We start from the raw sequence: 22,936 nt of genomic DNA on the forward strand, positions 1-22,936 counted from the left end.
AACTTAAAACACATACTATCTAGAAGCACAAAGCCTTTGTCGGCTTTATCTTGACTAAAAGTGTCGATTTTACCCCGAATTGACTCAAAATTTTAGAACAATGGTTTAGATAGAGCAACCATAAACGTAAAAATCGCCTGTATTTTTACAAAGTAGACTAAAGAATAATCGCTGATAAATCAAGGATGCAAAAAGCAACGAATTTTACAAAATTTTCCTACTAAAAGACTTAAATTCCACTTGCAAAATTTTACTAGAACTGTTTCTTAACTGCTTACCGATCTTGTTTTGCTGTTTGTTTTGACAGCTACGGAAATTCGGCAGTGTTAAAATGACTCAAAACGTAAGAAATAACAAGTGTAAACAAAATGCATTAGACGATTTGCAAAAAACAGCTTATTACTTAAAAAATCGAAGGGTGTCGGTTTTACCCACAGTGTCGGTTATACCCCGATTAGTTCTAGTGTGATTACTTTATACGTAGCTGGAAAATCGCAACTAGCAATTGTTCGTGAGCTCAAACACCCTGATGTAAATACAGCTTTTGTTTATCGTACCATAACTCGTTATACTGATACTACTAACTACTAGCATCGTAAAACGTCATGGATCTGATCATTAAAAGAATGTAACGTCACCTGAGATGGTTCGAAAAGTGAAGAAGCGACTATAGTCACATTCGGGCATCTTGCGATTCGTTTTGACGTAGGACTACGTCTTTCAAGAAGGTAGCAGGTACGGGGTGTCATTCCAAAAATTTTTCTCGAAAAGTGGTCAGGTTTTAAACGCTAATAGCCTAGTGGTTTCCCGATCGATTTTCAATATGCTTACACCAATCGATTGGAAAATCTTCTAAGAATTGACCCAAGTGAAGACAAGTATAGATTCTTGTTGTTGAACTATTGAAAAAATAATGAACCTATGTTTTACCAGAATTCTCGCTTCGTGATTGGTTTTTGGAAATGACGTCATCAAAGTGGAAATGCGCAGTCAACTTTCAATAGATTTCCAAGATATTTACACCGATTGATCGGAAAATCGATTTGGAAAATATAGAAAATTATTGATTATCAATGCGCGTCATTGAAAAATTGAATTATTTTCATATTTTTGCCATCCCACCTCAGTGCTTCCCTAGCACGGATGACAGAAATATATACGATATGAGCTATGGGTTAAGGTTCCTTATGATTGTATTTAATTTACGCCCTATAGAATCCGATCGAAAATTGTTGAGCTTCAGCTGTTGCTGCTTCCCCGGATAAGGCAACGAAGACATCCAAATTAACCAAACGAGACGCCAACAAACCAAAGAATCCATCGACTCTAGTGAACGATATGGTTTTGGTTACTGTGCCTTTTACTGCGCATCGTCAGTCGGTCAGCGACTTTCGTTGACAACACATCGGCAAGCAGCATTCAAGTCACATCCGTGGCATAATTTTAAAGGTTGTATTTGAAACATTGTTTGCCTTACAGTGCACATCATCGTCAGTCGGTCAGCGGCTTTCGTTGCCGACACATCGGCAAGGAGCTAGCTTGCGACACATCGGGCAGGCAGCTTTTTGAAAACTTGCACGAACCGTCTACTGATTACCAGAGGAAAAGCACTATTCAACGTAGAAACAGATCATGAACATTTATTTACTGTTTGGTTTAGTGTGACTTCGATTCGTTTTAATAAAGTCGATTCAATCAATTCATGGATATAACTCCAAAATCGGTTGAGGATTGAACGTATACAATGTTACTACTTTGATAAACGTTGCGTATGTAGGTTGTATACATGAAGAATCATATTATTACATACATGGATACATCCTACTTACGTAGTCCTACGTCACCTATGCGGTTGTGTCTTGTGCACAGCCCCTCTGATTTTTTGACCATCTCAAGATCATAGTCAATGCCAAAGTGAATTGATTTCGAATGTCTGGATCACCGTTCAATTGTATTCCTTCTCCGACAAAAATCAACTAAATCCAAACATACAAAGCTACTTGACACTAAATTTTTTATTTGATATTTTTACACACGTCGTAGTTTGAAATAAATAAAAATCAGCCGGATTTATGGCTATTCGAATAGGTTACGTATCGATTGCACTGCAGCCTATTTTCATGCATTTCCAATGTTTTCGGGGTTATGGTCAATATTCATAACCAATTTGTCTCTGTTAGTATTAGTGCAGCATCCTTGTTGGGGACCTTGGACCACTGCGACCAGTTCTTTGATCTAGTGCAGCATTTTCATATGTATATAAAAGATAAAAATCAGCATTACGTACAGATATACTTGCTAATAAATCGTATTTGATGCGCAAAATTGGCATATCCGTACTATTTTGGAGGCGATATACGTGATTAGGAATACAGTGGTTTCCCGATTTTATCTACCCATCCGAAATTTTTTGGTAGATATATTTGGAAAGTAGACAAATTTGGGGAAAAATAAATTGCTGCAAAATAATTTAAATGAACAAAAAATATTTTTAAAATTGACCATTTTCTTCAATTGTGTATTATTTCAGCGTTATTTTGTGCATAGGGCTTATTTTATTCATATCAACCATTTGCTATAATGCATGTCAACTCAGCAATAATATGAAAAAAGACATATCGAATTCCAAAATTGCTCTGAATTTATTTAAATTTTGTGTACTTATTCCTTTGCAGTAAATTTTAGAACTGTATTTTTATTTGACCCTTAGGGTTCTCTTTTCTGAGTCAGTGTGGACCCAAAAATTACCATTTTTTCCATCTTTCGTTCTTTAAAAATTCTGAAAGTTTGAAAATTCAAACTAAAAAGACTAAACTTTTGATCTATTGAACCAATTGGAATGATGTTAATGCCAAATGGAAAATATTTTAACGAGTTTTTCAGAGAAAATATTGGCCTGAAACCCAAAGTTTTTTTATTATCGCAAAAACATTGAAAACATTCACTTTTTGTGTTTCCATGATGTGTAGACCAAAGAAACTCTAAGTTTTCATTAAGTGTCGAAAGTACAATGGAGCCGCATGGTTTTTGTTTTTACTTGTAATAAAAGAGGTTTTTTGACGAATAAATGCGTCTTTAAAATAAAACGCCATGCGAGTCCATTGCATTTTGGCATCTTTATTTCTTAAAAAAGACTATCTCCAAAACTAAAAAGGTCACATATCTGTTTTTTGATATCGTATGTAAACAACTAGCTTGCCGTTGAAAGTATAATGAAAAAATAGAAAACGAATTTTTTAAATGCTTTAAGTGATTTTAACAGTTTCCTACAAAAAATGTTTTTGCAATCATAAAAAACTTTGAACGTAAGTTTACTGTTTTTTTCTGAAAAGCTCATTAAAATACATTTTATTTGGTAATAAAATCTGTAAAATTGATTTAATGGTTTAAAAATGAGAATTTTTAAGGAAAGAAAGGTGAGAACCATATATAGTTCCTAGCTGAGATGTGGTGTGCCCGTTAGCGTTATGGGATAATGCAAAGGAGCATTGTGAAATGTTAAAAATATACGTTACAAAATAAATGGAAGTTACTTTGCGTTTGACTTCAGCATTATTATACCCATTCTGTGTATAATTACATACCACAGATGCCATATAGTAAACTATAAAATACAAAGAAATATTCTCTGTTATGCATAAATTCATGAAATCTTTCAAATTTTCATGCCGCATGGTTGAAATGACAATTTAAAAAAGAAGGTAGATAAAACCGGGTCAAAATGGTAGACAAAATCGGGGGTACCTAAAATCGGGTGTAGATTAAATCAGGTGTAGATATAATCGGAATACCACTGTAATTATACGCGTTACGACTATGGGGTTTATTTCTAATTCCCGTCGTAGTAAGGAAACCCACTCTAATTTTCATCATTTCTTAAGTAGATTTAATAAATACTTCAAAAGTTCTTGTGCTGATTTGACTCAAACACACTTACCTTCCGATCCGTGTACTTTGAATTCACAAAAAAGCATTTTATTGAAATTACGCAACTGACTTTATTACTTAAATTCGTCGTACCGGTTAAAAATCCGTCCATCAAAGTTTTTCATCGTCCGAACTAAAAATCACAATAATGTTTACGAAGCTAGCGCGCATGTATTTATGTAGGACGGCATGACAAATGTTATTCGGCTAGATTTCTGCTGGTCATGCAAGTTTTCCCAGCTGGAGAATAACGACAATGCGTTACGTAAGTTGTTTTCATTTTATGAATGACGGAAATCGAAAATTTTCTTCTTCGTCGCACAAAAAAAAACGTAGGAAATTTGGCTGCTAGGTATTCTTTAATGAAAAAAAGCATTTAAATAGATCTCAGCTCACTTTGATTGATCGCGTATGATAGTCAACAAACTAAAATATTAGGAAATTACTAATTTTGCATTGTGTCATAAAAATCGCTGATATTTTTATTAATTTGTGTTGGATAGGACGGGAATAGGCAACTACGACGAAGCAGTAACATACCCTATATGTATTTATGTACGATAATATCCGATTAGGCGTGACTCGCTTCGTAATGCTATACGATTTTGTGCTGAAAATCGTATGTATGTCAGTTATGACATTTGCTAATGCTAATGCTAATGCTAAAATCGTATTTATGTCAGTTATTATCATTATATACGATAGAAAACCAACTTGGGCCCACTTAATCAAGCTTTAATTACGATTTCGAATTTGTTAAGAGATATTTACGATAATTTTCGTACATTGATATACGAGTTGGTACTTGGTGCTAGCTGGGTACGTTCTTCATAGGTTTGATTTACTTTGATTGACGTCCCGGCATGTCACCATTTTTCTGTGACTGAATTCAAATCGTTAGAAGCACTGCACAATTGGCGAAAACGTGCTCGTACGTAATCCCAAATAATCTGAGCCGGTAATTGGGGGTCGAAAATTATCGCTGACATTTCTTGTGAATCGGACATATGCTGCCATTTAACAGTCCGCTGCGCTGGTGGTTGGATTGCGCAATACACTCTTTTGCTCATGACTGTAAAGCTTCGGCAGAAATGTCGTCTTTTCGGACTGCCTTGGCGTTTTCAGCTTTCCCACTATTTTTTTCATCTTAACCAAAGTTGGTAGATCCACAGTTTTGTTTATCATTCTTTATGCTGTTTCAATCGACGTCACCGTGTTATTCGCCGTTCAACAGCACACAGAAATATTACTTCCCACGCCAGGAAATATTAGCTCCTATACAGGCAAAAATAGTAAGGTACATTTGAAAAAACAAAAAAAAGGAATTCAAATCATTTAGTGTGAAAACAGAACCATATGAAGCAAGTAGACACCTGAGACTAGACACCATCCACACAAAAAGTAAACCAAAGAGAGTGCGATTTTTGTCTAGCTAAGCTCCAATCGAGGATCTCTATCTCTATCACTGTTCTCTTGTTCAGTAATGAAGTCTATCTTTGGTGTCATTCACAAAAGACGACTGTCAAACAGGGGGTGTGGGGGGGGAGGGGGGGGGGGGGGGGGTTTGAAATAACGGACGCTTTTGGACAAGAGGTTAACGTGATTTCGGACGTCCAATTACAAAAATCGAAAATAAATAAAATATCCGGCAAATTTAGCTATCATTCAGCTGCAGCTTGATGTGAAGATGTCAATGGAGTGGTAAGGACTGATAGAGAAATGTGCAATGTATGATAAAACGCTTTATTTAAAAAAAAATATTTTGCATTGGACGTCCGTCCTAGTGGGGGTGGGGGTTGGTGTTGGGGGTTTTTTAAGCGCCGAAAAATACCGGACGTCCTTTGTGAACGACACCTTTAATCTATATTACGAATTAGTCAATCGCCTCAGTTTAAATTTCAAATGACAGTCATTCGATTGTATTTTTATTGTACCGAATTAAGTCATTAAGTCGTAAAACTTTTATTGTGATTAAGAATCAGATAGCAGTGCAAGATTTGAATGGAAATATAAGTGTTACGTTCTATACAAGGTTGATACTGATATGGATAGTGATTTGAATTAATTTAAATAAAAAAATCAAATATAAAACAAAGATTTAAAAATATCGCTACCGTTCCCAAATTTTATCGTGTTTGATATTTAGTGCATCTTTTATCACTAGTGAGAAAACCACAAGGTATCAAGCGACGAGATCAACCTTCAGAGAGCGAGAGGAAGCCTGTAGAACGAACAGAACAGGTTTAAACAAAGCGAATCATCTGGGGTTTACAATCAAAACATTATCACACAGAGAGCCAGAGGCAATAACTTCGGGTAAATCCGACCGTTCGTGATATCTGGTTTAGGCGAAATAAACTGGAAATACGTCACTTGCACTGGGTGTATGTGTATGCGATTCGATTCTCAAAGCGAAGCCCGTCGGATCAACTCAAGTTGCCTTAGTTTAATACGAGTCTCCGATCGGTATTGACTGACAAGCAGCAATACGGTGTGAATCATTCTAATGACTGCTAGTCAGATCTTGATCTTAGTTACGCTAATTGGCGTTTTAAGCGTAACGATCGTGCAGAGTCAATGTAAGTGAAAATTATTTGTTTGATAATCAAATGATCATTCTATTTTATCACCCAACAGATCAGAGCACTTGTAGAACACCGGTCAATGAGCTGGGGACATGTGTCTTTGTTGCAGAATGTTTGTTTATACGACAGGTTCTACAAAAACCGATTCTCGATAACAACGACATTCGCTTCATTGAAGCAAGCCGATGCGGAACACATGACAGAAAAGCTCTGGTGTGCTGTGCCAAGCCATCGGGTGGATCCCCTGCAACACCGGTCAGCGCTAAACCGGCGGCGGCAGTGGCTAGTCGGGTTGACAATGTTCCAGTGAATTTTAGCAAGCTGGGCTTACTGCCGAAGGCTCCCGTTTGCGGTATCCAATACAGTGATAGAATTGTAGGTGGTGAGCGAACGAAAATCGACGAGTATCCATGGACGGCTCGGATTCAACATTTTGATAGACGCTGTGAGTTTGCTCTCCGATCAGAGGATTTCCGATGTGTTTACACAACCTAATTATATTCTGTCATCTTAGCTAATGACTACGCTTTCCATTGCGGAGGATCGTTGATCAATGAGTTGTACGTTCTAACGGCGGCTCACTGCACCGTAGGAATTCCCAAGGCATGGACCATGTAAGTTTTTATCGACTTTAATTTGTTGTTTTGATTAGATAGCTTACTCAAATAGTTCATATTTATGTAGACATGATCGCTGTTTATTGTTGTTCCGCGTTTCTTTTCAATCCATTTCATTTCTTTCACTAATCAGACTATACTCCAAATACTTTCTACGTTTATATACGTGAAAAATACTGTGAATAATTTCCACCAGACTTTTTTCTTTTGAATTTAAAGGGATTTAAACTAATGCAAAACGGTTTACCGATCATTATAATAATTGATATTATTTCTACATTTTATTATGAAATGAATTTTTTTCGTTATTTTGTACGTTGAATGGGCAGGTGGATTTATTTGAGAGCACCTCCATGCAAAAGCTGCAAAACATGATATGATAATTTATGCATTTAAAATCTATTTTTATATAACAACTGACGTAAGTTAGGCCATTGCAAATTGTTTTTTTAAGTTTTTGTCAACCCCTCTTCGAAATTAACGCTAAAGATCGGGGGGCAAAAAATAATTTGTTGGACATGAGTCAAATTTTTTTGTATAAAATTAATTGTCTGTGGTTATAGAGCGTCTAAAGAACTCGAAAAACGAGTTTTAACGCTTCTAGCAAGAAACAGAAATGGAAGTGCAAATAATGTAATAACCAAAAAAATAGTAAAAACAATTTCATTCGATTTTGTCTGCCTTTTGATAGGTTTTTACATTGAAAATAATAACGTGTATTTGAAAAGCAACAATAGATTAGGTTTTCACAATTATACTTTAAGTAAAATCGTCATTTTTTTGCTATTATAGAAAAATCCCATTGTTTTTTTAGGCCCCGTTACAACGGAAGGACAAAAACTTTATAAAATATTTGTAATAGGCTTGCATCTTAACCGTTAAAACGAATTCGAAACTCGTTTCAAACAAAAGTTAGTGGAGCACACGATCCGTTTTACTATAGCTAACTGATATGCATTTTCATTGGCAAATGGAGGGAAATAAACTTTTATTTCGTTTTTGCCATATTCAATGACAGATCGTTTAGTATCGCTATTCATTAATAGCTGCCACCATACAGCGATCACTTTTGCAGGTATTTTTCAATGGTATAGCGTTCATGTTCTAATTCACATTTATGAAAAGCAAAAACTGAAGATAATAATATTGGCATTATTCTTCGAGTATGCAATATTGTACCTATATCATGCAATTTATATTAGAAATTGTTTTTCTTTTCAAATTTCGTTAGAATCAGTTATTTCATTTGTCGTGAAAATACTCGAGAAAAAAATTTAGATCATTTTCACTAGAGCTAGCGACACTTTTTTATAACTTAGAGCCCATTTTTCTTAATTCTTCCAAAATAATTTATTTATTGTATTTCAATTTTAATATGAACTGATCCAGTATATCATTTATGCACTTACTTGACTGTTGTGCAAAAAAGATCCTTAAAACTGTACTTTGATTTGCTTGTTATGTTGAATTCATTTCTTTAATCTGATCTAAATTTATTTAAATGGATGATAAAATTCAGGTAATTTTGGATGAATCACTTATCTACGAGTAAATATTTCCACTATCCTTATGTGGCTATAAGCGCATCACATTAGGTTATACCGAGCGAAGCATGTGGTGGGTGGTGATGTAATCTGGGAAAATGGGAAACTTGATTCTCAGACGCTGAAAAAATTATAATTTTGGTGCACTACCAAATAAGCTTTTACGATCATTTAAATATCTTAAACTATCAAGTGCACACTGCAACATGATGTATACATTGTATCTCAAATTTCACCTTCTTTGAAGTTTTGATTTTATACTATAATTAGTGTTAAAACCCATTTTTACTTTGACTACTTGACTGGGGGCGAAATGAGCACCCTCAGATGGGGTGAAACGAGCACTATGTCGCATAAACTAACCTGTCAGTTTCTTTGTTTATCGCGTCTATGCTTGTTTACAGTGATGGTATGAATATGCCAAGAGAATCCAGAAGACATAATTGGTCAAAAAAGGCTTTGCAAGCGACCTTGACCACTATTAGGCGAGACGGAATATCCACATAATAAGGCGCCAAGTTCCACGGCATTCTGCGGTAGGCGTTAGCTCGGTATGTGAGGCCATACGAAAGGGCAATCTCGGGGCAAGAGGTGGACCAAATTGAATCCTTCAAAACTGTCTGTTTTCACTCCCGCTGCAGAACAAGAACTGGTGGTCCATGTTTTGTAAATGGAGGTTCGATGCTACGGTATTACTACCCGTGAAATCAGAATCCTCGTATACCAGCTGGCAGAGGGAAACGGAAAAGCATATGTCTTCAACACTAAAACACAGCTAGCCTTAGCGTCATCCGAAACATTCTTTGTGTGCTCCAGAGTAGAGATGGTCGGGTATGAAAATTTGAATACCTGAACCCGACCCGTACCCGATTAAATAAAAAATTAAGAACCCGTACCCGACCCGAATCCGCAGGTTTATTATTTTTGATACCCGTACCCGACCGCAACCCGTCGGGTACGGCACGGGCCCGGGTACCCGACCATCTTTAGTGTTAAATGTGGTCAATAGAGATACCCGACCCGACCAGTACCCGGTTTCAAAAACAAAAATTAAGAACCCGAACCCGACCCGAGCCCGCAAATTATTTTTTTCAATACCCGAACCCGACGGGTACGGGTACGGGTGCGGGTTTCGGGCAAATTTTCCGCTTCCCGACCATCTCTACTCCAGAGGCAACCTCCGCGGCTCAATTGGCTTCAAGCGGCTTACGGTCAATAGTTTTTTCGACGTTTTGACACGTTTTATGTTTGTGTATGTATGGGTGTGTATGTGTATGTGTATATGTGTATGTATGTGTGTATATATGTGTATATGTACTTGTTTATAAGGGTGCTCATTATGCCCCAGGGCGTGCTCATTTTGCCCCACACACTGACAGATTTTTAGTTTTTGAAGCAGAAGTTTAAATTGCAATTTTCGTCATCAAATCAATTATTTTTCAATTTGTCAACAGTATGCCTTTAATTATCGATAGTGAATGTATGTTTTGCAATGACGACCCTTAAAAAATTCAGTCATTTTGGGTGCTTAAATCAGCCAACAAGTTAGGGTGCTCATTATGCCCCTAATACCCCTACTACTTTGCATGATCATCTGTTTCGTGATGATAAAATAGTTTTGCAGGTTCGAGAAACAAAGGAATAATAATTACAAACCTGCTTAAAATTCTGTCTTATGCTCTATATACCATTATATACGAATATTAGTACAGTAATGTTCCGGTTTTGTCAGCTCCCGATTTTGTTTACCCCTGATTTTGTCAGGTCATTTTTAGTTTTCTGTTTTTGATCTATTTTTACAATCCCTCCCTGCAGTAGGTTCGCTCCTCTAAATCTCAATTCATAATTTCATTATTTTATCCATTAAATGTTACTTTTCTAAAATATGTAAAGGTTCAGAAATCCGTTTAATTTCCACTGAGATATTCCAAATTGAATTTTAGGGTCCAATTGATCCCAAGGTACGGACAACGTAAGTTGGTTTGTCTTTGTACAGACAGAAGGTTTATTTATTTTATTTACTGCGTCTTTAGTTAATACTGTACAGACTGAAACTTATATCTAAATTAATTGTCTCTATTGTTTATCTTATTATAGTACGAGGTGGTATTTTCAGCCTATTAGGCGGAAGCATGGACAATATTTATGAATTATGGTGACAACCTATTTCTTCGATATAAGTTTTTCATACCAATTGGTTGGATAACATTTATTTAATATCTGAGTGCGTTTTGTTATTTATAAAACGCCTTTAAATTTAAATTAGGGTCGCGGTGAATAATGAGGTTGCTGCGATTATTTTAAGCTTGTGATACTGTGTACTTTTAATGCTGCGCGTGCATCCACTGTAATTTCTTAGTTGCTCAATAGCGATAAAGCTTATTTTGGGTATATTGTTCGGGCTTATCAAAGGCCTTTCGCCTACCAACGCCTGCACTTTATCTATTTGAAGAAACCTGAGAAATTGCGATGAGTAAACAGCACCACCCAAGGGCATATTCGACGGATTGCTATACTTCAACAGCAGACCAAAAGGGAGTCAGATGATGTGTGTTGGTGTTTTTCAAACACTGTCAACATACCGGCAATGGATTTTTGGATTTTTACTCAATATGCTAGAAGCGTTCTTAGTGCCTCAGCCTTGCGCATTTGTAGTACTGTAAATGATGCCTCTCAGTTAGTTTTGGCTTTAAAATTTAGATTTAAATACGAGATGAATTTTCAACGAATTAGTGGGAATTGATTTATTGTTTCATGTCAGAATAGAATTTTTGTGTTCCTCCTTGATGAAAAGAAATAGAATTGTTCTGTGATACTGTAATGTAAGTTGTTTAATTTCTAAAATAACCAAATGTGAACAAAATTGTGTGTTTTTAAACCTGCTTCGAGAACGGTTACATATAAGCGATTGCTTTTATTGCTTCAGCATAATTAAGGTCTTGTGCTGACTCAGTGGTTTTTCGTTGTTATCTTTATTTTCGGGTGAATTTTTCGGGCCGTACCAAGGCAAACTTGCTTGCTTAGGTGGCTTGCCGTCCTAAGACAAAGCCTGTTGAACAAAGTTTCTCCATGTAACTCGGTTGAAGGCTATCGCTATCCAATTTCTCAGACACCGAGTACTCTCTGCCAGATCTCGCTCCATCTGATCTAATCATCTTGCTCGCTGCGCTCCTGGTCGTCTTGTTCCTACCGGATTTGAGGCGAACACCATCTTCGCAGGGTAGTTGTCCGGCATTATTGCAACATGCCCTGCCCATCGTATCCGTCCAGCTTTAGCTACTTTCTGGATACTGGGTTCGCCATAGAGCTGTTTGAGTTCATGGTTCATCCTCCGCCTCCATACTCCGTTCTCCTGTACGCCGTCGAAGATCGTTCTTAGCACTCGTCGTTCGAAGACTCCGAGCACTCGCAGGTCCTCCTCGAGCATTGTCCATGATTCATGCCCGTAGAGAACAACCGGTCTAATAAGCGTCTTGTACAGGGTGCACTTTGTACGGGGACTTAGTCTGCTCGACCGCAATTGCTTGTGGAGCCCATAGTAAGCACGACTTCCGCTGATAATACGCCTCCGAATCTCATGGCTGGTATCATTGTCCGCCGTTAGCAGTGCGCCAAGGTAGACAAATTTGTCGACTACCTCAAACTTATCGCCGTCGATCAATATGCTGCTGCCCAAGCGGCGTCAGTCGGCCTCGGTTCCGTTGGCCAGCATGTACTTTATTTTGGACGTATTTACCTGTAACCCAATCTTTTCTGTTTTGCGCTTTAGTCTGGTGTACTGTTCAGCCACCGCCACAGATGTTCTGCCGATAATATCCATGTCATCGGCAAAGCAGACGAATTGACTAGATTTGTCGATATCCGCTCGGTTCATAACACCTTGTAGCGCTACGTTGCACAGCAGGCATGAAAGACCATCACCTTGACGAAGCGCTCTGTGTGATTCGAATGAACTTGACAATCCACCCAAAATCCGAACACAGCACTGTGTACCATCCATCGTAGATTTAATCAGTTTGATGAGCTTCCTGGGGAAGCTGTTCTCGTCCATGATTTTCCATAGCTCTTTCCGGTCGATGGTATCATATGCGGCTTTGAAGTCAACGAACAAATGGTGCGTAGGAACTCTGTATTCACGGCCCTTTTGAAGGATTTGCCGCAGTGTAAATATCAATCATTATAATTTTTATCCGAAAATATGAGTATCTTCAAAATATTTTAAAAATTCAGAATGTTTTTTTCAGACAGTCGACATAAGTCATTCACATATTGGTTTTATTCTATTGCTAGGTTTATAAAAAACACGACGTACATATTTTGTGTCAATAAATATCCTCGCGTGAATGAAAAGTTGACTTCAATCACAAGAAACTCAGCGGTTTCAGTTTGGGAGAAGTGAAAATGATGATTCCGGTGATGGAAATGGTAAACACAATTACTGAGGGCTTAGGAACGACTAAGCTGTTCTTGTGGTTTTTTGTTCACGAAAAATACATCGGGCGCATCACGGGGTTGCTCTCTGGTCAATTGGACAATTGGCTGAATTTGCTGGGGCAGTATGGAATGTACCACCGCACTGATGTGACAATAATTACTCTCTGCCAGTAACTCCTGGTTTTGCCGGTAGAAAACAGAAGAAGTATCCAGGAACAAGGTTTGCCCTAGAGTGTACTTTTCATTTCTTCTGGGATTATAATATTACCCTTCGTTTTCTTTAACACACTTACTCTCGGCAATGGGAGCAAGTGTCCTGCATATCAGTATTTTCTGTTACCCTTTGATTGTTCTGGAATCTGTAATATGGCTACTTTTGCAGGCAACACTGGTCGAATGGTCGCTGCAGTCCTACGCCTTTTTTAGATGCTCTCCAAAGTCCAAACAATTAAACTTGATGGCTGTTGTTATTTAGCACAACTTCTATAACAGTGATGTCTTTACTTAAAATACTACAAAAGGAACAATTGTAGTGGTACTTTGACTTCTTATTGGAATGACCATTCTCATCAAGCAAATTTGTTTTGTTTTAAGAAAATATGGTGTTTTTTATTCCAAATCGGTCTTTTTGGTCAGAGCAACCAGCGCTCATTTTGTTCCCAATTGTCATAGTTGATACGGTATTATTGACTACCATGAATCAATCCCAGGGCAAAAAAGATCTGAAATTGCATAGCTAAGGTTATTCGACTGTATAATCTACACCTATAGATATTTTAAGATTTTTGTAGTTTCTGTATTCTTGAGCACCATCGAAGGTTAAGTTACAAAAAAATACCAGCGATTTACATGAAATGAATCTGAGAAGAATTTTCACAATCTAAAGCAAACCACCAAATATCTAACACAACATCTGACCATCATTGTGGAAACCTGCCTTAATTCAAACTTTCGCTGAAAAAATTGAAAGAGATTTTGTGAAAAATCTCACACGACAGAAAATGTACACTAAGTTTCATCAACACCGTGAACCCGTTGGAGTCAGTCCCGGCGTAGTGGTTAACATTCTTGCCGAGGACCCGGGTTCAAATCCCAACCCCGCAAAATTCACGAATGACCCAAGCTGGTTATAGTGACTATAGCCTAATAAAAAAAAATGCAGTGCACCCGTTTTTTATTTTTAAATGGGCTTATCACTTTGACCACAACATTATTGATCTATTGTAATGTTGCCCGGGTGTATGCTGTATTCTGCACTGCATTTCTGGGCTTTATCGTTATTAAGTAAACGATAAGCTTATATTTTTTTTGTGCGTGCTTATGTGTTGAGGGTTTTACCCATGCTTCGATGCATGTCCTACTATACCAAACCTGTTTCGCCTCGTTATAGTTAGAACTGGTGAGTCCTCCTGAGGTTCAAAACCATTACCTCATTAGGTCCTCATACCAGTATACTAACCATAAGAAGCGTCTTCGGGATAATGTAGAACTCAGTATGAAGGAAGGGTGATGAGGGGCCAGAGAATAAACCCATGCTAAAGTCACTTTGACATCGAATGGCCTGATTCTACTAAGATTCGAACCCACGACCATTCGCTTGTCAAAGCAGCCGTTAGGCGAGCTCATTTGTAGTCTGAATATTTGGCAATTCATTTTCTATTCATTTTCACATTACGCGCACCCTATACATTTGTTGTTCTGATTTGACGAAATCACACGGTTTGAAAACGTATCAAATGCGCGTGAATCCTCAACGTTCGAATTGTAGAAGTTAGAATATCTCGGCAATTCCGATTAAAACGGTCTATTTTGAATATTAAAGAGAGTTAAGTTGTACATGAGGTATTTTGCCAAAGCAGCTGGGCAAGAAGAAATGTATTACTCATATTTTAATATGTACGCATTCATATCACCGTGATTCAGATTAAAGAAGGTCATACTAACGGGGGCTCATGGTATCCGTCAAGCGATTTGCGAATCTATAAAGGTGAAGAGTTCCCCGGAGTTTTTCCCCGGAATATAGAGAACAGTGGGTAGGCCCAAAATAGGAATAGACGAAGAAACTGGTTTGGTAATCACAAGCTTATACCTTGCTCAGTTAGACTAAATTAAATCCAATATGATGACATATTTGAAAGTTCCGCTTGGGCTTTTCCAGTTTTCGGTCGCTTAGAAACTAGAAAACATCAAAAATAGTTAACTAGAAAGTATTTTGAAAACTAAATGACAAAAATATTGAATTCAATTTGCACTGTTTTAGATAAATTGATGGACTATTAGCTATTTTGTTTCTACAGGAAATTGTTTAATATATAGCTCTAGATATTGCCTGAAATTTTTAAAGAGACATGGATTCGCACTTCGTAAAAGTAAATTTTACTTCAAGTTTACATCAAATCGACACACCAGATGATCGCTGTTAAAACTTCAATAATATGCCTCCAAGACTAAAGTACTATTTTTTCTTCCAGCTCCGCTGTCCGTTTGGGTGAATGGGACACCACCGCTGATCCGGATTGCGATGAGCTCGATCCCACCGATTGCTACGATCCGGTGCAGGACATACGGGTCGAGAAAAGCATCCCGCATGAAAACTTTATCAGCTCAAAATCGGAAGTCCACAACGACATTGCCCTGCTACGGCTAGCGCAGAAAGCACGCTACTCGGAAACGGTGGTACCGATTTGTCTACCACTGGAACCAGCCTCTGCCAACCGTCCGTACGAATCGGTGAAGTTGTTTGTGGCTGGCTGGGGTCAAACGGAAACCGATCGTGGCAGCCGGTACAAGCTGTTCGTGGGGGTCAACGGTGTATCGCAAGCTGCCTGCCGGGAGCAGTATCCGATGGCAAATATAGACGATCGGCACATCTGTGCTGGCGGAGAGGCCGGTAAAGATTCCTGTAAAGGAGATTCCGGAGGACCACTCATGGACGTGGTCGCTTCTGAGCAGGGACAAGCGGTATACTACCTTGCTGGAGTGGTCAGCTTTGGAAGGCAATGCGGCACGAGGGGTGTCCCTGGTGTATACACCAAGATAAGCAAATTCGTGAGTTGGATATCGAACCATATTGATCCCTAGATTTTATTAGCATTAACATTCTGAAATACTCATTACATGTTGATCGTGTATTATCATCCGAAATTCCTTTAATTGGATTTTAATCGAAAACAAAATTCAAGTAACGTGTTTATGCTAGCTATTACTCTTCTATATTTTCAAGAACCCAATCAACGTAGTTACTAACTCTAGTGTAAACCCCTGGCACGTTTTCTGTTCCACATCGATTCGCACCGAAGCTTACGATACCCTTAAGGTACCAGGACATCTTGCCATGGGCACTCTCCAGCTTCATCAATGGGCCTCCTGAGTCTCCTCGACACGAATCCTGTCCTTTTTTACCACCGGCGCACAAATGACTCTCGATGATGTCCACATTGGCGGAGGTGAAGGCTTCAGCACAGCGATCGTTGTTCCAGCCAGCGACCCTTAAGTACATTTTGTACCGACTTGTTGATCCGGACTCAGTCTGTCCCCAACCGGCAACTGTCATCAGTTTGTCTGTGGTATCTAAATTCTTCAGCTCTTCCGTGTTCGGTAAGCAGATAGGACTGATGTACGCGGTGTAGTTCACAGGTACTGATAGCCGAATTAGGGCAACGTCATTGTAGTCGGCACCATTCTCTTGAAAGTAGTCCTCATGGATGTAGTACGACGATATTAGAATGTCCTGGGACGAGTTGACGCAGTCAGTTTGATCGTTCGCACTGCATTCAATATCGGATTCGGCATCATAATCTCCCAAGCGAACTTTGTACCTGAAATTCATTAGATTTAAATTTTGCATGACACATATTTGATGGCAAATATTTACACTTTCCAAGTTGACGGAACATTTTGGATACAGTGAGCCGCTGTCAGTACGTATCGCTCGTTGATCAGCACGCCGCCACAGTGGAAACCCAATCTTTTGTTCGCTGCAAAATAAGCTCTAGATTAGAACAATCTGGTCACTAAAAGTAATATCACTAATCTGTACGTTTAAAGTATTGAATACGAGCCAACCATGGGTATTCGTCGAGCTCGGCAGTTTCTCCTCCTACTATTCGACTGCTGGAATCATGACCACACGTTCCCGAGGGAGGAAGCCCTGCAGGAGCGGCAAATCGGGCTTTTAACGACTTCGGTAGTGGACAGCAGACTCCTCTTCCCGAACTTAGCATACCACAGTTTGATTTAATGATGTAGTTTTTCTCATCACTGGATAAAGCACCTCGCATCAACAGGGCACTGATTGGATTACAGTCTTTAACCGGGACGCAGAGTCCCGCCACTCCGGCTCCATCTTCGCAATTATCGTACAAATCGACTAAAATCAAAACAACACGGTGAAAGTGTAACTAAATATTTACCGACGAATCGTCAAACTTACCAGCGTGACAAGTAACGATCGCAATGAAAAACGCACCGAGCGTCAGATAGATCGCCATTCCACCGAGAGATCCCGTATGCTACTGATACCTCTGATTAGGGCCTGCGGAAGCAAGACGTGTGTTGCGTCAAGATGAGCTGCACTGGTGTTGACTAAGTTCGACAGAGCGAAACAAACGCATACATGAACAAATACTCGTTTGACCAGAATGACAAGATCGCTCTGGTTTTTTTTATTGCTTCGTTTTTAAGGATCATAAAAGTTGGTAATATAGACATCAAACACTTTAGTACAATAATTTTTTATGTTGTACCTTGGAGCCGCAAATGTGTTATTTCCAGGAATTGTGCAGTAAAACATGGAGTAACTTTGAAACAATTCGCCTAACTCAACTTTATCGTGCACATCAGCCGGCCGTTTGTTCGTCCGTGAATCCCCCAGAATGTGGCATTTTACTTACGTGCTCATACAGTTTCGATGGTTTAGAAACGCCAGTGATAAGCCGAATATGAGAACCAGTAATGTTTTTTTCCGAATTGATAACCTGACCTCCTGATCTTGGCATTGGTTTCGTACGATGCTATGAATGGTGGCACCGGAGTTGAAGTAACAAATGCGACGGTTAAATGGAGGAGTTTTTTGAATTTGTGCTCTATGTTGACGTTTTATGATTACATTACATTACATTACCCAATTACATTCGGTCGTATATATGTTAGCGTTTTAGGCCGAGATCAACATTGTTTACAGGTTCTGGCAGAAAATACGCAGACAAAAGTCTGGCCGTCATCCTGTTTTGTTTAACAGATTTACAATGCTCAAGAAATACCACACCGAATCGTTCGGAAATTCAAAAAAACAGTAACATTTCTCGTTTTGCAAAACTCGTTTATGATCAGTTAGAACGTACAATCACCGCAATATTATGATTTGAGATTGCTTGATTCTTTTCGGTGAAATGATAACTATGTTTGTTTTATGCGTGACGCGTTTCAGCCTACTGCATTCTTTCGGCCATCTTCGGACGCAAAACAGGCACGTCTAGTTACTTCAATGCCATTAAACGCTTAAAGTAACTAAACGTGCCTGTTTTGCGTCTGAAGATGGCCGAAAGAATGCAGTAGGCTGAAACGCGTCACGCATAAAACAAACATCGATATCATTTCACCGCAAAGAATCAAGCAATCTCAAATCATCGTTTATGATCAGTTTAAAATTATATGCATAAGTATTAAGTATCCATAAGTCTTTTTTTTCCTCTAATAAATTGCTGAATTAGTTACTTTCGAATGTTCGTTGGTTAAACTCAAATGTCGATGAACCGTTTTTTTATCGTTGTAACTGATAAGCTGATATTGATATCCCACTTTAGGCAAAACGGTAGAGGATCATCGAACTTACTATACAGAAACACAGCAGATAGGATCATCGAACTTACTGTACAGAAACGAGTCACGTTCACTCTCGCAGTTATTGGCTATTGCCAGGATCGCAATAATTGCCTTTATGTTTATTGACCTTTGAAAATGGAGAAATTTTGCTTTGTTGGTTGGATCTATTATTATCGCATGGTAAGACCAATGTTGAGAACAATTTCGCCAATTCAGAAATTCGCCAATTATTGACGCTAATTTATGATTAGCGAACTAGCGGTTTCGGTAAATTCTGAGTACGTTAGCGAAACCATTAGCTTCCCCAAAAATAAATTGACATCGCTAAATCGCCAAAGTTGCCTAGAAATTGGAAAATTATTTAAACTGCACCTCATCATTTTGAGATGGCATTTGTCGGAAATAACATCAAATCTAAAATACGGCTGAATCATCAAAATGTGTGTTATTGTTTGGTGAATCCCGAAGGAAATTTCATAATACAATATCCGGAGTCCCTTGCGTTGCAAATTAATCTGTGTCATACGTATATTTAGAATGCTGAGCTGATAACTTCAAACGGGAAAAGTGACTCATATTATCGAGCCTGGCAATTCAATCTAGATTATTTTCCCACCTCTGTGCTAAACCAGAAAACTTTCAGCCTTAAAATATCCTTAACTTGATTAGGAATCGAAGTCGATGTCTTTACCGTAAAATTTACCCGACCGACTACGTCAATCATATAACCAAGGGCACCACCGATTAGCTTCACTAAATTTTCGGTCGCGGCTCCCATCACCGTTTTTATGAGTCATTTGTTCGTACAATCATTATTTTTCGTAAATAAGCATTCGGTTGAATTGTAATTAAATTACAACAAATTAGCACAAATTTTGTGCTAATTCAATGCTTAATCTCTACGGCCTTAAAAAGAGTTAAAGTAGATATTTTGTTGCACAATCTTAATAAATCACTTACAAATTGGGAAACTCTTGAGTGTATTAATCGTTTTTGTTAATATTCGTTTACTTTTATTTCTATGTTATCCCTAAGGTTATGTTTAGATTATCGTTCTAATTCAAAAGAAACAAGCATTCATCTTGTTCGGACAGATAGATTTCGAACGAAATCAAATTGAGTCTAACTATGACCTTTGTATTCTTTTGGGACCTTCTGAACCTTGAACGTACGTAATTCAGCTCGAGTTTTGGTCTTCTGCACGAAACTTTTGCTTAGATTCAGTTATTTTTGCTACCTCTAGAACGGAAAAGTTTGGTTTCCTGTCGAAGGCCACAACTACGCGGCGGTGACCCTTAACAGTATACGGACGCCTTTTTTCTCCACATCTTGACTCACGATCGACAGTCAGATGTTCTTCGAACCGTTTTCTGACACGGGAAACCGTAGAATTCGGGACTATCAACTTTTTACCGTTAGGGTCAATCCCGGCGTAGTGGTTAGCATTCACGCCTCTCACGCCGAGGAACCGGGTTCAAATCCCAACCCCGCAGAAGTCACGAATGACCTAAGCTGTTAAAGTGACTATAATCAAAACAAAAAAACCTTTGCTATTACACAGTGAAGTAATTCCCGCTGAAACGGGCCACTACTGACACGAGGTCTTCAAATATTTGAGCTTTTGCGCTTAACTGGTTGAAAATGGTTAAAAAATAAGAATGACACTTTTGATACCTCGAAATAGTAGACCCCTTGTGCGCCAAGGGGTCTAACAGGTTCAAAAATAGTTGAATTTTGAGCTAACCTCGAGTTCTTCATCATGTGATATTTCATAAGTTGAATGAAACAGCTATGAAACAACTAACAAATGGTCCGGTTCTGTAAAGAAGAAGGCTTTCGAATGGAGTAAAAATTTTTTTGGCGGTCATCTTGGATTTGGTCGCCATATTGGATTTTATCAAACAATCGCCGTTTTCACCATGAGACCTCCAACCGATTTTCATTTTAAGAAATTTTTTACTCCATTTGAAAGCCCTGTTGTTCTTCTTTACAGAACCGGACTATTTGTTAGTTGTTTCATGGCAAATTTATGAAATATCACATGTTTTTGCTCAAAACTTTTTTTCAACCTGTTAGACTCCGTGGCGAACGAGTGGTCCACTATTTCGAGATATCAAAAGTGTAATTCTTATTTTTTAACCATTTTCAACCTATTATGCGCAAAAGTTCCAATATTTGAAGACCTCGTGTCAGTAGTGGCCGTGGCCCCGTTTCAGCGAGAATTACTCAGTGGGCTAAAAAGGGCGCATTAGAGTTTTGAGTGGGAAAACTTGGTTTTAGGTTTAAGGAACCTTTAGAAGAGTTGCTTGAAATTAAAAGCTCTATCGTTTGGTGGAGTTCAATTTTTGATTAATCCCCCTAAAGGTGAAATAAAACTTTTATATTTCTCCAGTTTCAATTTAGCACATTGAATTACAACAAATTATTACAACAAATTTTGTTGAAAACAGTAACATCTATCTCTCCAGCGAAGATAGAAAAATCCTATCTATACCTATAAAGAAGGATTTCTGTCTGTCTGTCCGTATGTTCCTTATAGAATCGAAAACTGCTGAACCAATCGGCATGAAAATATGCATGCAGAGGTTTTTTGGGGCCAGGAAAGGTTTTAGTGATGGTTAGAAACCCCTCCCCCGACTAAGAGGAGGGGCTCCCATACAAATGAAACACAAATTTCTGCATAACTCGACAACTAATCAAGCAAATAGAACAAAATTTGGCATGTGGGTGTTTTCGGTGACAAGAATTTATTCTATGGTAAATTGAGACCCCTCCCCTCTTTATAAGGGGAATTATAACTCCTCTCCTCTTTAAAAGGGGGGGCTTCCATACAAATTTCCTCATAACTCGAGAACTAATCAAGCAAATGGAACCAAATTTGGCATGTGAAGGTTTTCGAGGGTAAGAATATTTTCTATAGTAAATTAGGACCCCTCCCCACTTTAAGAGGGGGGGCTCCTGTACCAAAGAAACACAATTGTCCTCATAAGTCGAGAAGTAATTAAGCAAATGGAACCAAATTTGGCATGTGTGTGTTTTTGGAGACAAAATTTTTTTCTATGATGAATTGGTACCCCTCCCCGTTTTAGGAGGGGGGGATCCTATACACATGAAATACAAATTTCCTCATAACTGAAGAATTAATCAAGCATATGGAACAAAATTTGGCGTGTGAAAGTTTTTGAGGGCAAGAATATTTTCTATGGTAAATAAGGACCCCTCCCCACTTTAAGAGGGGGGGCTCCTACACAAACGAAATACAAATTTCCTCATAACTCGAGAACTAATCAAGCAAATGGAACAAAATTTGGCATGTGGGTGTTTTTGGAGACAAAATTTTTTTCTATGATGAATTGGGACCCCTCCCCATTTTAGGAAGGGGGGCTCCTATACAAATGAAATGCAAATTTCCTCATAACTCGAGAATTAATCAAGCAAATGGAACCAAATTTGGCATGTGAAAGTTTTCTAGGGCATGAATATTTTCTATGGTGAATTAGAACTCCTCCCCACTTTAAGAGGGGGGGATCCTATACAAACGAAATACAAATTTCCTCATAACTCGAGAACTAATCAAGCAAATGGAACCAAATTTGACACGTGGGTGTTTTTGGAGACAAAAATTTTTTCTATGATGAACTGGGACCCCTCCTCACTTTAGGAGGGGGGGCTCCTATACAAATGAAATACAAATTGCCTCATAACTCGAGAGCTAATCAAGCAAATGAAACCAAATTTGGCATGTGAAAGTTTTCGAGGGCAAAAATATTTTCTATGGTGAATTAGGACCCCTCCCAACTTTAAGAGGGGGGGCTCTTATACAAACGAAATACAAATTTCCTCATAACTCGAGAACTAATCAAACAAATGGAACCAAATTTGACACGTGGGTGTTTTTGGAGACGAAAATTTTTTCTATGATGAATTGGGACCCCTACCCACTTTAGGAGGGGGGGGGGCTCCTATACAAATGAAATTCAAATTTCCTCATAACTCGAGAACTAAT

General features: G+C 38.4%; 2 protein-coding genes across 2 annotated transcripts; one reads left to right on the plus strand and one right to left on the minus strand.

The window, feature by feature from the left end:
- Positions 1-6,192: 6,192 nt before the first annotated feature.
- LOC128744454 (CLIP domain-containing serine protease B4-like) lies at positions 6,193-16,214 on the plus strand. The gene is made up of 4 exons (XM_053841484.1): positions 6,193-6,506; positions 6,565-6,957; positions 7,027-7,126; positions 15,579-16,214. Exons 1-4 carry the CDS (start codon positions 6,434-6,436, stop codon positions 16,186-16,188), a joined length of 1,176 nt encoding a protein of 391 aa, XP_053697459.1. The 5' UTR covers positions 6,193-6,433; the 3' UTR covers positions 16,189-16,214.
- On the minus strand, positions 16,169-17,652 carry LOC128744456 (CLIP domain-containing serine protease B4-like). The gene is made up of 4 exons (XM_053841485.1): positions 17,540-17,652; positions 17,147-17,476; positions 16,982-17,084; positions 16,169-16,925 (listed from the first exon to the last, which is right to left on the minus strand). Exons 1-4 carry the CDS (start codon positions 17,595-17,597, stop codon positions 16,310-16,312), a joined length of 1,107 nt encoding a protein of 368 aa, XP_053697460.1. The 5' UTR covers positions 17,598-17,652; the 3' UTR covers positions 16,169-16,309.
- Between the last annotated feature and the right edge of the window lie 5,284 nt (positions 17,653-22,936).

This window comes from Sabethes cyaneus, chromosome 3, assembly GCF_943734655.1.
Source record: "Sabethes cyaneus chromosome 3, idSabCyanKW18_F2, whole genome shotgun sequence".
Lineage (NCBI taxonomy): Eukaryota > Metazoa > Arthropoda > Insecta > Diptera > Culicidae > Sabethes > Sabethes cyaneus.

Coding starts and splice junctions, on each gene's coding strand:
- LOC128744454 (XM_053841484.1), top strand. CDS start 6,434: ATGACTGCTAGTCAGATCTTGATCTTAGTTACGCTAATTGGCGTTTTA. Junction 6,507..6,564: donor AACGATCGTGCAGAGTCAAT/GTAAGTGAAAAT, acceptor ATCACCCAACAG/ATCAGAGCACTTGTAGAACA. Junction 6,958..7,026: donor TCAACATTTTGATAGACGCT/GTGAGTTTGCTC, acceptor CTGTCATCTTAG/CTAATGACTACGCTTTCCAT.
- LOC128744456 (XM_053841485.1), bottom strand. CDS start 17,597: ATGGCGATCTATCTGACGCTCGGTGCGTTTTTCATTGCGATCGTTACT. Junction 17,477..17,539: donor GATCGTTACTTGTCACGCTG/GTAAGTTTGACG, acceptor TTTTGATTTTAG/TCGATTTGTACGATAATTGC. Junction 17,085..17,146: donor TCGTATTCAATACTTTAAAC/GTACAGATTAGT, acceptor CTTATTTTGCAG/CGAACAAAAGATTGGGTTTC.